The sequence below is a fragment of the Pinus tabuliformis genome, chromosome 7, assembly GCF_031772625.1.
Source record: "Pinus tabuliformis cultivar Carrire ecotype Pingquan chromosome 7, CPIR1, whole genome shotgun sequence".
Classification (NCBI taxonomy): Eukaryota; Viridiplantae; Streptophyta; class Pinopsida; order Pinales; family Pinaceae; genus Pinus; species Pinus tabuliformis.
In genome coordinates, this window is record NC_142293.1 from 1,323,764,165 (window position 1) to 1,323,778,411 (window position 14,247).

Consider the following 14,247-nt stretch of genomic DNA (forward strand, 5'->3'; position numbering starts at 1 on the left):
AATTTAAATAGTAGATAAAATTTATCATTTAAACTTAGAATAATCACATATAAATTATAATGTTATGAATCTATACCAGCAAGGGGTTAAGAATCTGAGATTCAGGAGTAATGAAAAGTTGATTAATAATATGGTGGTTTATATATCCAAAGTTAGGAAAAACATGGATGATTGTTTAGCATAAAATAATAGTGTGCATGGCAAATGGAGAAATGCCTCAAAATAAAAAAAGGGTCGCTAATTCAATGCCCATACTAACACGAGGCTAAAGCTACTCATAAATTTAGATCTTCTGTATTAATCCTATTAATCCTATCTAAAAATTCACCAGCCTCACTTCCTCCTCTCTCGTCATCATCAATGCATTACAACTGCAACTCAATGTCATCTAATGGCACATTAACCAATTCTGCTTGGACAGATGGACCATCCACCTCATCATTGATGTGGGAAGTATTGTTGGGATCTAAATCCCACTGTGCTACTGGTCCCTATAAATATTTTGGTGCTTTCCTTGTAAGAAAAAGATTGCTTACACATAACTTGGTCTATCCACTTTCTCAGAGGTAAATCTATTCCTCTTAATAGAGTGGATAAACCTATATGTGGACTAGTTCTTTTTTTAGTTGAGGAACTAGTGACCAAAGATAGTAAAATGCTGATCAAAGCATAGATTTCTAGAACATTGTCTATATACATCCTCCACCGTCCATTTTGAATTCTCTATGGCATACCCAACAAATCTTACTTTGCAATGTTATAGAAAGTGGACTACTAAGCATTGTAAAGTTAAGAAATTGTTCTCGTATTTGGTTGCTTGTCCGATGCATACATCTTTTGTATGGTGTCAATACACCCTTATTTCACCTCAATATCATCTATTGGTGCAACTTTGCCTTCTCTCTCCACATACCACTTAGAATTAAGTGCATAAGTTGCCATATGAAGAGGTGTGTTCAGCTTGTCCAATCTCATTCCTATCAACTTTTGGATTTCATTAAAAGACCCCAAACGACCTCCCCCCTGACACATGATGGATTTGACCTGTCCAATTATGTTGTCAATTAACATATATTTCTGCAAAGTTAGGGAAATCTAAATCTACATACCTGATCAACTCCATTATTAGAGAGGTGAAAGAGACATTGTATTTCACTTCAATCCGCCAATCATCATTCTACATCTATCATACCTTCTTTCCCTGATCTGTTTGGATCCCCCCCCATGTAGACCATTCATAACTAATAACGATGGCCTTAAAGGCCTGCTGCATCTCTGACAAATGGTCAAAGAGAATAAAATAGGTGGCATACCTTGTATTTGCTACTTTGAAGAATTTGCTTTTTTGCATACATACTACAAATAGCTAGAGAGGCATGGTGGTTGCAAATAAACATTTGTGCGTCTTTTGCATCCAAAATAATGCGGGTGAATCAAAGAATTTTAACAAATGTATTTGAGTTCATTATATAAAGCATGCACACAAGGAGTACAAAATAGATGCTTATGTTGACTTCGAAACGTTAACCTTGCAGACCTACAAACTGGTGCAACATTTGTAATAACTTGAACTATATTTGTAGGACCAATCTTTTCGATTGCATCCTTCAATACCTCAAAGTGGAATGTTGCATCCTTCATCTTTCCAGTATGGTTAATTGACCTTATGAAATAGGGTCCACTTGGATAGGTGACAATGAGGTTCAACAAATGATTTTGTTGAATATTTGTCCAACCGTCTATGGCGATTGAACACTCGGAAGTAAGCCATGGTTTTCTAAGGCCTTCCATAAACCCTTTCATCTTTAAGACCCCTCTATCTAGCATAATTTTACTCATTTTATTGTAATTAGCAGGTTGAAATTGTTGATTTTTCAAGTGCAATAGATACGAGCACAAATTTATGAAATACTGATAATTACTTCTAATGATGTAGATATTCTTTTAGCATTTCTAGTTTATCATTAAGCTATCACACTTCCGAAATTCAACCATAAATGCATAAGGACAATAGAGATCATAATGCACCAAGAGAACACAAGATTTACCCCGGGAAAACCCACTTGGGGGAAAAACCCAACAACCTTTTCCTTAGAGAAATTCTTCAGTTCAACAAGAGATACACCTAATACAACTAGTCAACTATGAGGTCAAACTGACCAACAAAGCTATGGTCAAACTTGGTCAACCAACCCTCCTGTCAAAGTCAATATTTTGCCCTTCAACTTTGGCCCTCTCTGATCTACATAAACCAAATTTTGGCCTCTCAGAATATGCCCAGAAACTCAGTCTTGCTACCCAGAAGAATCTGCCCATAATTTTGGCCCTGCTGCCCAGAAATTCGACTTGCCTAGAATGTCACATGTGCGAAATCAAGGGGAGAGAGAGAAATACTAGAAATGAATTCGTCCTTTTTCGTCTTGGTTTGTCCTTCTTCGATAGTATGCCTAGAATATTACTTGTCTTGTGAAGGGTTCAAATGGGTCCTTGTGGAGGAGGTCGAGTGCTCTATATATAGTCATCTGTCTGTCTGAATGGGTGTGTCTCTTCACTGGGTCTGACTTGACTTGAGGGAGAGCCGACTTGACAAGTTTGGAGCCAAAAATTCAAAATTCAAATTTCAAATTTTTTTTCTTTTGAATCTGACATGAAGAACATGTCTTATATTAATTCTTTCAAGGGCTAAACAACGATAGTGACGTGAAGAACATGTATTACAAATTCATTATATATTTCAGGGGCTAAAATATAAATTATGAAGACCAACCATAGCTATAAAATTCAACAGAAATGACAGGGCAACAACTATGCCTTTCCTCATCATCTCTTTGTAGAGAGGAGAATGAGATGTGTAAAATGATATTCCATTAGCAAAGAAAATTTCAGCCACTGCATCCTTTGCATCCTCCTTGCGTTGTGTACTGAACATCTTTATCACAAATTTCCTTCTTGAAATAGTATTACTAGAATCCCCTACTAAGTCAACTTGATCATTGTGATTGTTTGCTAATTGAGAGGACTCCATTGATCCTAGAACTCTTGATTTTTTAAACATGGCAGAACTATCCTCCTTTGCCTCTGCAATAACAATACCACCAATTTCAGCCTTGTGAAGTTTAGTCATTTCAATTTTTTTTTCTTTTCTAATGAATAGGAGCATTCTTTTACTCCATCCCACGGAGAAACCAATACATGATTGTAAATTCTAGTGTAGCTGCCCTTAAATATATGGTTACAAAGGCTTAATAACCATTGCTTTGAACCACCACCTTTTTCCTCTTGTTTTGGATGTTCTTGACAAATTGCAACAAGGGTTTCTTCACATTGATCGAATCTGGGTTTTCAATTGACTTAGACATTGTATTTGGACTTGGTCTCATTTTAGATCGAGCTTGAGGAGATGGAGAAGAGCTGTACATTTTAAATTTTTGAGAGATTTAAACAATTCACAATAAATGTCGGGATGAGGAAAGAAACGTGAAAAACTTAAATACGTGTCTCAGAAACCAAGTTGTGTGCTACAATTAAGATAAGAGAATGCAATTTTATTAGTGTTTGACAAATGACGAAAAAAGTAGGTCAATGCGACTGAAAAGTACAACCGATTTGAACATAGTGTGGGAATGCCAATGCAACTGCTAGAAAATGCTGAAAATAATAAAAAGAAAAAACCCAACAAAAGTACAATAGCAGAACATATGTATAAAAATGTGACAAAGGTGTGGTGATACAAAACACTAAGTGAGTTTGTCCAAGACTGGAAAGGTGGACAGCCCAACCCAAGAACTTGTCAAGAGAGACAAACTGAGATAAGGAGATCGGTTGATGGGGCCGATGATGTCAAGGCCTCTTATGTTTGATGGCCAATGGCGAGGGGGGTAAATTGGGCACTGGCTCGCTATGTGAACAAGTGGTCGCAGAGTTTATTTATGGAGAGCAAATAGGTCATGACCTAGTCTTGGAGTGTGAACCAATGTGGAAAAAGTCGACCTCAAGATTAAATTGGCAAGGGTCCATAAATTGAAAACGCCATTTAAGTTAGGAGGTTTTTATTTTTATTTTTTAGCATCTAAAGTATCCACAACATCAAATAAATGCATTTCCACGTAAACATTAAAAGAAAGCTAATATATAATACGTTAATGAAGTTTAGTGCTACATCACATATCAAAATAGTGAATCAAGATTTGAATCTTGAGTCCTGACTCAGTCTCAACTCTCAAGAACCAAAATATCAACAAAAAATATAATAAATGTATATCATGAGTCATCGACATGTCATAAAGTAATCAATCACTAAGATCCTCTGCCCCTTTTACGGGAATAGGGAATGACTTTGCCTTTTCCTCTAGAGGAAGAAGGCCCTGCCCCTGGGGCTACAAATGGACTCTGTTGTCCTCTAGAAGCAAAAGAAAGAGGTGGCCTCCGTCCTCCTACTCTGCCTCCTGACCCAGCTCCTCCTGCTCTTCTACCTCTGGCTCTCCCTCCCTTGCAACTGCTACCTCCTCTGCCTCTAGTGCCTCTGGATCCACATCTAACCAATCAGGGATAGAGTCCATGATAGGCCTCTTAGTCTCAACCCTCCATGTAGCAGTTGTATCAATATTTTCCAATGAGATGGTTTCCACATCAGGAGTTTTCTCAAGTTGTCTCATCCACAATCGGAGATTGTAGTAGACGTAGACCATGTCATTGACGTGTTGGAACTCCAATTTGTATTATGGTCATAGATTGTAAATTAATACTTAGAAAATTAAATATTAAAAATAATAAAATGAATTAAAAAATTTAATTCGATTTTTTTACCCGTTGTGCTTTTTGCTGTGCATTTTGTCAGATACACTCCAATTGCGTTCACACCCAGATGAATTACATGTTTGGGTGAGCACTTGAATGGCAAGCTTTTGGAGATGGGGTACTTTGCCACCATAGCTTGTCCAACAAGCATCTACAAGTTAAAAGAAAAATGAGAAACATAAAAAAAGTTAAAACATTGAAATTCTAAACTTGAAGCAAATTATGACGAGACAATGAATTATGAAATTTTAAAGTTGAACCAAACTGAAGCTTACTTGGCATTTTGGTTGTCCTATTCTTAATAGCCATGGTAAAACAAAATGTGCCACTTGCCATCTTATATATCTTCATTTCTTTAGAAATTTCTTCACATTCTTGCTCAGATGCCACCATCCTCTCAATACAAGTGAGGAATCCATTCATCACCTCCGCATCAAATTTGAAAGCACAGGAGTAAGAAAATACGGGGTTGAGGTAGATAACTGCAACATGAATGCGGCGATGGAGGATATTATTCCATCGCTCATCAATTACTCCCCATACCAACTATTGTTTCTCTAACCCTTCGTCTCCCTTATCCTCATAATAGGCATGAATGGCTTCTTTGGCCCTACCCATGGCCTCATACAAGTAGCCCATTGCAAGCTTGTCTCCATCAACCAACTGAAAAACCTTTAGCAAAGGTTTTGAAATGGCACACAGCTCCTCTACTCCTACCCAAAAGATTTGATCATATGAAACTAGTCTGCATATGCCCTCTCCCTCTGGTTTGCGGCTATAATAAGTAAAGCATGCCAATATTGTGAAAGAAACATGCTCTTGACATCCCACATAGAATTCAACAAACATTGAAGAGATATGAAAGTAGTGGCAAATCGTGTAATGGAAGGATGCACCAACTCTTTGTTGTTGGTGAATCTTCTCATCTAGCTAACCATAGATGCATGATTATATATAAATTTTGTTATGCTCCTGGATGATTCAACAGTATCCCTCACAAGAGGAATCTTACGTATATCAGCCAACATCAAGTCAATACAATGCGCAACACAAGGCGTCGAAAACAAGTTACGATACCTCTCCAAAAGAAACATGCCAACAACAACATAATTTGCAACTTTGTCCGTTATGACTTGGACAACATTTTGTGGACTTACTCCCTGAATGAAGATGTCCAACAACTCATAGTAAACGTGCATATTTAATGTGTGCAGATGCATCAACAAATTTTATAAACATTGTTCCCTTGGGACAACTAACCAAGAAGTTAAGAAGGGTCCTACCCTTATGGTTAGTCCAACCATTTGACATGATTGTGCATCGAGTGTGTTCCCATGATGCTCTAAACTCCTCCAATCTAGCCGTGCAATCAACCTTTTCATTTTGAAGAAGAGGCCCTCTCAACTTTGCAAAGGTAGGGGCTTTGTACCCCGGGCCAACAACAACAACATCAAACATGAGTTGGTAGAATGGGTTGGTCTTGGCAATGTTGAAAGGAACATCACTCCATGGAAGACACTTACTGACCAACCTGTTAGCTTCTGCCTTTTCCTTTTTCTTAAGTGTCGTTTTGATGCTAGGTTGTGCACCAGGTGTCGTTCTAAGAACGAAAAGAGATGAGAAAGTTGAGGGGTTGGGACATGTGGGTGTGGAATGTGATGCTGAAGAACCACTCTCACTTCCCCCCACTCTTGAGGCCCCTACAAGTTGGCTTTTTACTGTTGCCCTGATGTCTTTGTCCTCCCCTCTATCCATCAATGATTTGATGGCCTACCGGATGATTTCTATAGTTGGATTTGGGCAAAGTTCTACATTTTGCCCCGAAATTTGCCCCATATGTAATTTTAATATGTTGACACCCCCTCACATATGCTTGCCACACAACTTGCAAGTCAAATACATTCTATTAACCCCCCCAGATTCGGGTATAGGATCAGGTTTGCCATATTCCCACACAGGGTCCAAATTCCTCGTCATTTTGTTTGAAACTTTGAACTTCAATTTGAACCTAGGGCACGAAAAAAATAAAAAATAGCCCATTAAATAAGAAGCAAACACAAACGTAATCGTTGATTTTAAATTTTAAATGACTCTTCTCACTCAATTGAACAGACTCAGATTCACTAAGCAAGGGTTTGAATTATTGATTCTTGAAAATTGAAACATGCAAACAATCTAAACATTTTGAAGTTTTGATTCAATCTAGATTCTAAACAATGTTTTAAATCAAATTTCTAAGCAAAAATAAGCTAAAAACAAACTAATAGAAAGATTTAAGAAGCCATTTGTGTAACAAAGATTGAGAGAGAAATTAAAATACATACCTGGCAGCAGCAAATCGGCACCTTGAGTCTTTCACGTTGAGCAGTGGACAAATCTCCAAATCCACACCACAAAACTAGTAAATCTCCTCCTCTTGGGCAATGGCAAACACCTCCTCTCTCCACAGGGACGAATGGCAGAAGAGTGAAAAATGAGTGATTTTTGGGTCTTTTCCCTCACTTCTTTGCGGCCTAGGCGGGCTTTGTGATTTTTTCGATAGACTCCCGATTAAATCGCGACTTTTTCGTTTTCGAAAATATCACCAAAAAGTTGGCCGATAAATTCGGCTAGCCCAAAAAATCGGACTTTGCTGATTTTATCGCGACTTTTTCCACACTAGTGTGAACATGCCATGGCTTAGTCTAATCTTAGATAGTGGAGTGTGACAGGTCACATTTGACTCTTTGAGTGCTAAACATGCTTGTTTGGTGTTGGAGAGTGTCAAGCAATTGGAGCCCTATGAGTGCTAGTGGCGGATGAGAGGAGACACTGAGCTTGAATGGCACAGACGTGTGTGTTGTCACTTGTGAGTGTCTATGGCAAATGAGAAGAGAAGCCAAGCCCTAATGGCATAGACTTGTGCGTTGTGGGTGCTAGTGGCAGATTAGAGGAGAATCTGAGCCTGAATGGCATAAACAATAAAATAGTGTGTTGTGAGTGCCAAGGATGAATGAGAGTAGAAGTTGAGCCTGAATTGCATAAACAATAAACTATTGCACCACGAGTGCTAGCGGTAGATGAGAGCATAAGCCGAACCCAAATGGCATTATACAAGTTGACAGGGTGACTTTTAGGGGGTCACTGGGTTTAAATTTTAGAAGGGTGTGGGCTAGGATTTAGGTTTTTAATTTTTTATGTTTAATGTTAAACAATCGGTTGGGTCAAGGCCCGAGGGATGGTTGACTGTCCCTGATTTTTTTCGAGGGATGACTGAACCAGACCCTAAAAGTCCTTGTTTTCTTTGACAGATTGCCTGGCAATGACCTAGAAATCCCCACATTTTAGATGACACCCCCAGCCAATCTGGAATGTTCCCAGGTTGTTTCTAGGTCCTCAGAATGTTGGAGCGTCTGAGGGGTTTTGCAGGGGGGATGGGTCCTTGTGCAATATTCAACATCTTTTCTTAAATGATCATTGTGCATGCTGGAAAATGATTGCCTCCTTTGTTTGTCCTTTTACATCTTTAGCCTTTTAACAATTTACCATCCTCTTAGATGCAAGAATATTTGCACTTGGATTCAGTATGCTATTTCTCTAATCTATGTCTTGTTTGGCTACTTGCATGTTTGCGACTTATGTAGCTAATATCATATGTGCAATGATGCTATGCACTGAAAGTCAGTGTTAAGTCATATCCATAATCAGTGTGATGTAATGAATTTCCTATATAGTATGCCATTTCATTCTTTTTTATAGTTACTTCCAGATTCTGTGGTAAGCATGAATTGATATGGTGCATAATATCAAAATGGCTGATACCATACTTTTCTTTGGGTTGTGGGGTATTGTGAGTGTAATTCTATCGAAGACTGTTAACTTCTTCTAAAATTGAAAGGTAGTTTTGTTTTGTCTTTTCTATATTCAAACACAGTCAAGTGGTCAAATTGCTTAAGGATAATCTTTGTCGTGCCACATCTTCCATGTGAAAATAACCCTCCAAATACTAGGTGTTGCATCTTAATAGTTCGACCTTTTTAGCAACTTTTCTTTCTAGTCATCATCCATTCTTAGTGATTATGCAGACAATTTTGAGATGGACGTAGTATACTTTTGCTTTTAAGAATGAAAACTTGAAATCAAGTTGTGATTTTTATGTTTCTGATGCATTTTATCTATGTAGGAAGCCCTTTGTCTCTGGTGGTCTTGTTGATTCGTTGGCTATAAAGCAATATTTTTTCTGTAAATATTGCTGCAAATAGTTTTTGCATTGCTTATCCAGGCATATTCTAAATCAGTGTTTCGACATTACAAATATATAATTGAATGTACTCAATGTTCTTGTGTGCCTGAGCAGATAAACCCTGGAGATTCTGTGATGGATCTGCGGCAGTTTCTTCTTGATGCTCCAGAGACCTGCTTTTATACTTGTTATGACCTGATTATGGTCATGAAAGATGGCTCACGCTATCAGCTTGCAGATTACTTAGAAATTGGAGATGTTGGTGATATCACGACAGGTGGTTGCTCATTAGAAATGGTTACAGGTAGGTAACATAAATTCTCATTATTCAGATGTAGGAGCCAAATTGGAAACTTATGAACATATCCCATGAAGCTACACAAAATTCATGATAGCATTCTCTCTGCCATTTAAGAAGAATGACTCACATAAACTGGATCACGTTATGCAGCATTATATGATGACAGGTCTGTAAGGTCTCATGTACGCCGCATCAGAGATCTTGTTTCTACACCTTCCCTCCACTCATCACTTTCGACAACATTTGCTATGGAGTATGAAGTAAACCAACATACTCCGGGAGGTATGCTCCACATTTGTGAACTGGGATTTCCAATTGATTTTAGTTTAGTCTGTTGTGCTATTGATATTAATATTATATTTTCAAACTTCTTTGATTGCTGTATTTTTTTCAAACTAATTATGAAGAATCCTTCAAGTACGAGGCTGGATGATGCTCCTGTTGTAAGTTGTGATGTATAGTTGAAAAGAGGGTGTGTTTGTCAGCAATAAAGCAACATATAAACTTCATAGTGTTTCATTTTTGAATCGTCTCTACATATGTCATCAAAAGTGGCGATTTTGTGCACTGATTGTGTGCGTGCGTGCTGCAAACAGACTATGAGTCTATAAGGACGACTCCACTGCATTGCTAATTTGCTATATGTACTCTCTACTATCTAGTCCCGTTGACTTGAGGGTATTTTGTGGACATCGATAAAGTTATCTTATCCATGTGAGAATCCTATCAAACACTACTAGTTGGGGATGTTAAAGTAATACCCCCTTAAATGGGTAATAGTAACACAATTGCGAATGTGAACCACATAGAAGAAATTGATCGATTTATCAAGATGAATTAAAAGGATCAAGCACTAATCTTTGTTGTCACGTATTGGCCATATGCAATCTCCATATCTCTTGAGATATACAGATGTGGATGTGGAGGTTTTATCAATTGCTTGTCAAGGTGCTTATGCTTTTATGACAAGGTTTGGAATATATGGTGATAAGAAACGATGTTATCACATTTACATATCTACGTAGAAATACATTTGTATTGACTATATAAAATATATGATAAGTGAATAGGTGATAAGTGTTTGTACATGGATATGAAAATATATACAAGTTAGGGGGGCCAACATGATTTTGCGTCTTGCCAATGAATCCATTATGAATCAAATAAATTAGCTTCAAATATAACATGCCCTCCCATTCTTGAGATGGTTTTTGCTTGAAAGATAAGAGGAAATCAAGCATCAAGATTGTTACAAAGTTACAGTTAAATATTGATGTTCTTTGTAAGACATTAATGTAAAATTGACTTGGTCTATTGTTGGTAAGTTGTGATAAGAAATTTTTGTAAACAACTATTTTGATTTACAGGATGCTTTCGATAATGTTGCAGCACTTTATTCTAGTTAGAATCTTAGGTGGTCGTTGGCTTGGATATTGGTGAATAAAGATTGAGGGCATTCTTGGTAATGAGGATGTCAATACTATTGGGCTGTTTGATGCACGGGCATGCAAGACAAGTTTAGGAGTAAGTGTAAATAGTGTGTGCCAAGAAGTGAGATGTAGTTAGAAAGGAAATGCGAAGCTAAGGAGAAATGATAGAATGTGTTTCTGCAAGAGTAGTGGGGAGGAAAATACATAACTGGATGAATGTGACATGGGATGATGTGCCAAAGAAATTGACAAGGGAAATTTAGGGGACAAGTGTATGGAAAGATATGTGGAGCAAACATGGAGCTAGATAAGAACACAGTAGGAGTGTGTAGATAAAATTAGATAAGATAATTTTATTAATCTTCAACAAATAACCACAAATTAGGTCAATGGGACTAAAAGGTACATCCAATAACATAAGATAAAATACAGGATTGCAAAAGAAACTACTTGAAAGATGGTCAAATCAGAAAATTTAGGCTCATGATTATCAACCATCTAGCTAATCAAGCTAATAAAGAATATTAAAAGCATAAAAGGTAGAGTATGTGTAGTGGTCTAGGGTGATTTTTTGTCCTAGAATTTCATAAGGCAATAGGGTTTTCCACCAAATTTCTTTTTCCAAACAATGGTCAATTAGGTAATATATTCTTCAACACTCCTTCCTCAAAATTACAATAGCTTGAATAGAATGACGTACGAATTCAGCAATACAACAAGCTCAATAGTATAGTGTATCGTTCATCAAATCCATACACGATTAAAAAAAACTAGACATTCAATATTCCAACAGTAAACAATGTGACCCGGATTCTGTTCAAGTGATCCAGTCCCACTTTGAGAGTTCTGATTCTGATTATCCCGCTATGCCCAATCCGTGACAGAGAGGGGACGAACCTCGTGTCACTGTGTAAGTAATATTTGACCAACAGCGGCAGATTCTGGTGGACCGTAGGATCGCAAGATGCATTAAATATTTTAATTCCGCTTTAGAAAAAATGTTTAGGCACAGGATGATTGTTTTTTCCCAAATCTCAGAGATTACTCGTGTAGTGCGTGCCCTAAAGGCACGTCGATTCCACAGAGCAATGCGTTGTACCTCAAAAGTTTTGACGTCAGCTTCAGTGAATAAGAATGGCCGTCCTTTGATCGATTAACGAAGGACCCTTCGAAGAATCTTTGCTGCCTATCCAGAAATTCAGTGACCCTCAGAGCGGAGCTCGCTCAAATCCCCTTAGAACGACAGCGGATATCTTCGCTGTCTTCTCAGAATTGGGGAGCACTTATGTATGTATACATTATATATGTCCTTTCTCAGCATTAAGAGAACATCACAAATGGCAAAATACATCTCTTGACATGCTTCTAAATTAACCTAATAGTCAGTTTGACTAGGTTCCTGACAGTAGTAAGTACTTAGAATTATTGGGGTTTTAGAAAATTCTTAGCATTATTGAAAAGGTGTTCACTACAAAGATTATGAGATTGCCATAGAGGGAGGCCTCCCCCACAAATCAGCTATTTCAAATTCTAGTTGTTAAAGTTTTAATTGTTTCTAAAACCCCCAGATGTGATTGGTTTTCAACTCCCCTAGTGGCCCTTAATTTAACATGATTATGTAAAATCATAAATGTTTTAAAAGTTATTTTCTGATACTAACCATTGGCTATGGTCCTTGTTATCCCCATGATTTATGTAAGGGGAGTGTTATACTTTGGTAAACTATATGTGAATTCGCAATAGGGATGCCAGAGTTCTGATTGCTTGTTACAGCGTGATGAACACTCTGTCAAGTTGTATTTTTGATCCACAAAAAACATGCTTGTTCATCTGTGCAGGGATAACAACAGTGTAATATTCAAAATGAGTTGGTTATGTTATGTTTGACAATGAATGGTTGAAACAACTGAATCCCTTTGTCATTCCTTTTCAGGGGAGAGGAAATCAGAGGCACCTGAACTTGAAGGATTGGGTTTTATGGATGATCCCACTGGTTTGCTTGAGAATCTTGTTGTATGTCCATCTTCACAAGAAATCAAATGTGTAGAAAGCATCGCATTTTCTTCATTCAATCCTCCTCCGGGCTACAGGAGGTAAGAGTTTGATTGTAGCTTGCTTCTAGTTATTTGTGTACCTTTTCAAATGAAGGAGCTTACATAATCAAATAAATTATATTTTTATTTCTTGCATTCAATTTCTAATGTTTGTATTATTCATCATCCAAATTTAGATTCATCTCATTGAATATACTATATATCCAATCTGAGAATTTGAAGGAAATTTCTTTAGCTTATTAGTACCATGCTTCCTCCCTAGAAAAGAGTTGTCCTGGATTCTGCGCTGATGAATTTTATTAACCTCCTTGAATATTGACTTCCAGTGAACTGATTGGTTGATTACATTTGATTGGTCGATGAAAATGCATGTCACTATAATATGTAGTGCTTTTCTTTGTACATGAATTTCACTGGATATTTTTACCAGCTAAAATGCACTGGTGGTCATATCTAGTGAGCGGGAATGAAAACCATTGTAGCTTGTTTGTGGTGTTGAAGAAAGTATAAGTTTATGGGTAGTGTGGAAAGCGTTGTAGATTATGATACTTGAAATTAGAGAAGTGCGAAGTGGTACTTGCTGTGACAAAGGGTAAAAGAATGGACTTGGATTGGTCAAACACTTAGAATCAGTGTGATGCTATTACAAATCATGTACAGAAATGCATATTATGACGTGTCCTTTTCTCAAACAACTATCATCTGTTTTCCAATAATTAAAGAATGGATTGATGGAAAATAAAGACTCATGAACACTTAAATTTTGTGAACAAGGGAAACCGTTTCCATTTTATGGATGGAGTTGGGATGTATGCCAGATTTACACAATCACAACAATGTAGGCAGGAAACCCATGTCTTTATTAACTCTCACAGATGATTACGTAATGCAAAATCCTATAGATTTGTTGCTTTGACCAATGCCAATTGCATAGCTTGATACATGATAGAATGTAGTGGAAACACTGCAATCTTTTTCCATAGGAGGTCCGATGAGGTTGGAGCACCATCAATTATCAATAGTCAATTAATGATAATGTTAAAAATTTAAGTAAAATGATAGAAAAGGAAAGATAAAAAAGAATGTCAACTTTTACTTTTAGAGTTTAATATTACTAGTATTTACCAGGGTCACAAGATGCTTAGAGTTCAATCCTTTATTGTTATTGTGTCTTCAGCAGTCATTGGCATGGATTGGGCGATCTTTTCCCATGGGGGTTCCATGCCCCTCTTGGGGGCTTGGGTGGGACTACAAACTCCCAAAAAAGCACTTAGAACATTCCTAGAAATCACTAAAACATCTTGGAAATGCTGTGGGTTGTATGGTAGGGAATTCATAGATTTGGAAACATCTTATGGTGCAACCGACAACATTTCCAAGTTGTTTTGTCAGTGAGTGTTCCATGGGGATGTGTCCCCTAGGGTTGGGGGGCAAGGGGAGCGG

At 37.5% G+C, this 14,247-nt stretch overlaps 1 protein-coding gene across 2 annotated transcripts in view; it reads left to right on the plus strand.

Moving 5' to 3' along the window:
* The window catches only part of NOXY38 (tetratricopeptide repeat (TPR)-containing protein), a 317,852-nt gene that overhangs the window by 83,595 nt on the left and 220,010 nt on the right, over positions 1 to 14,247 (plus strand). For both annotated transcript variants that reach the window (XM_089459697.1, XM_089459698.1), the window contains exons 4-6: positions 9,134 to 9,323; positions 9,471 to 9,602; positions 12,684 to 12,843. In XM_089459697.1, coding sequence (XP_089315823.1) covers positions 9,134 to 9,323; positions 9,471 to 9,602; positions 12,684 to 12,843 — 482 coding nt within the window. The remainder of the gene's footprint in view (positions 1 to 9,133; positions 9,324 to 9,470; positions 9,603 to 12,683; positions 12,844 to 14,247) is intronic.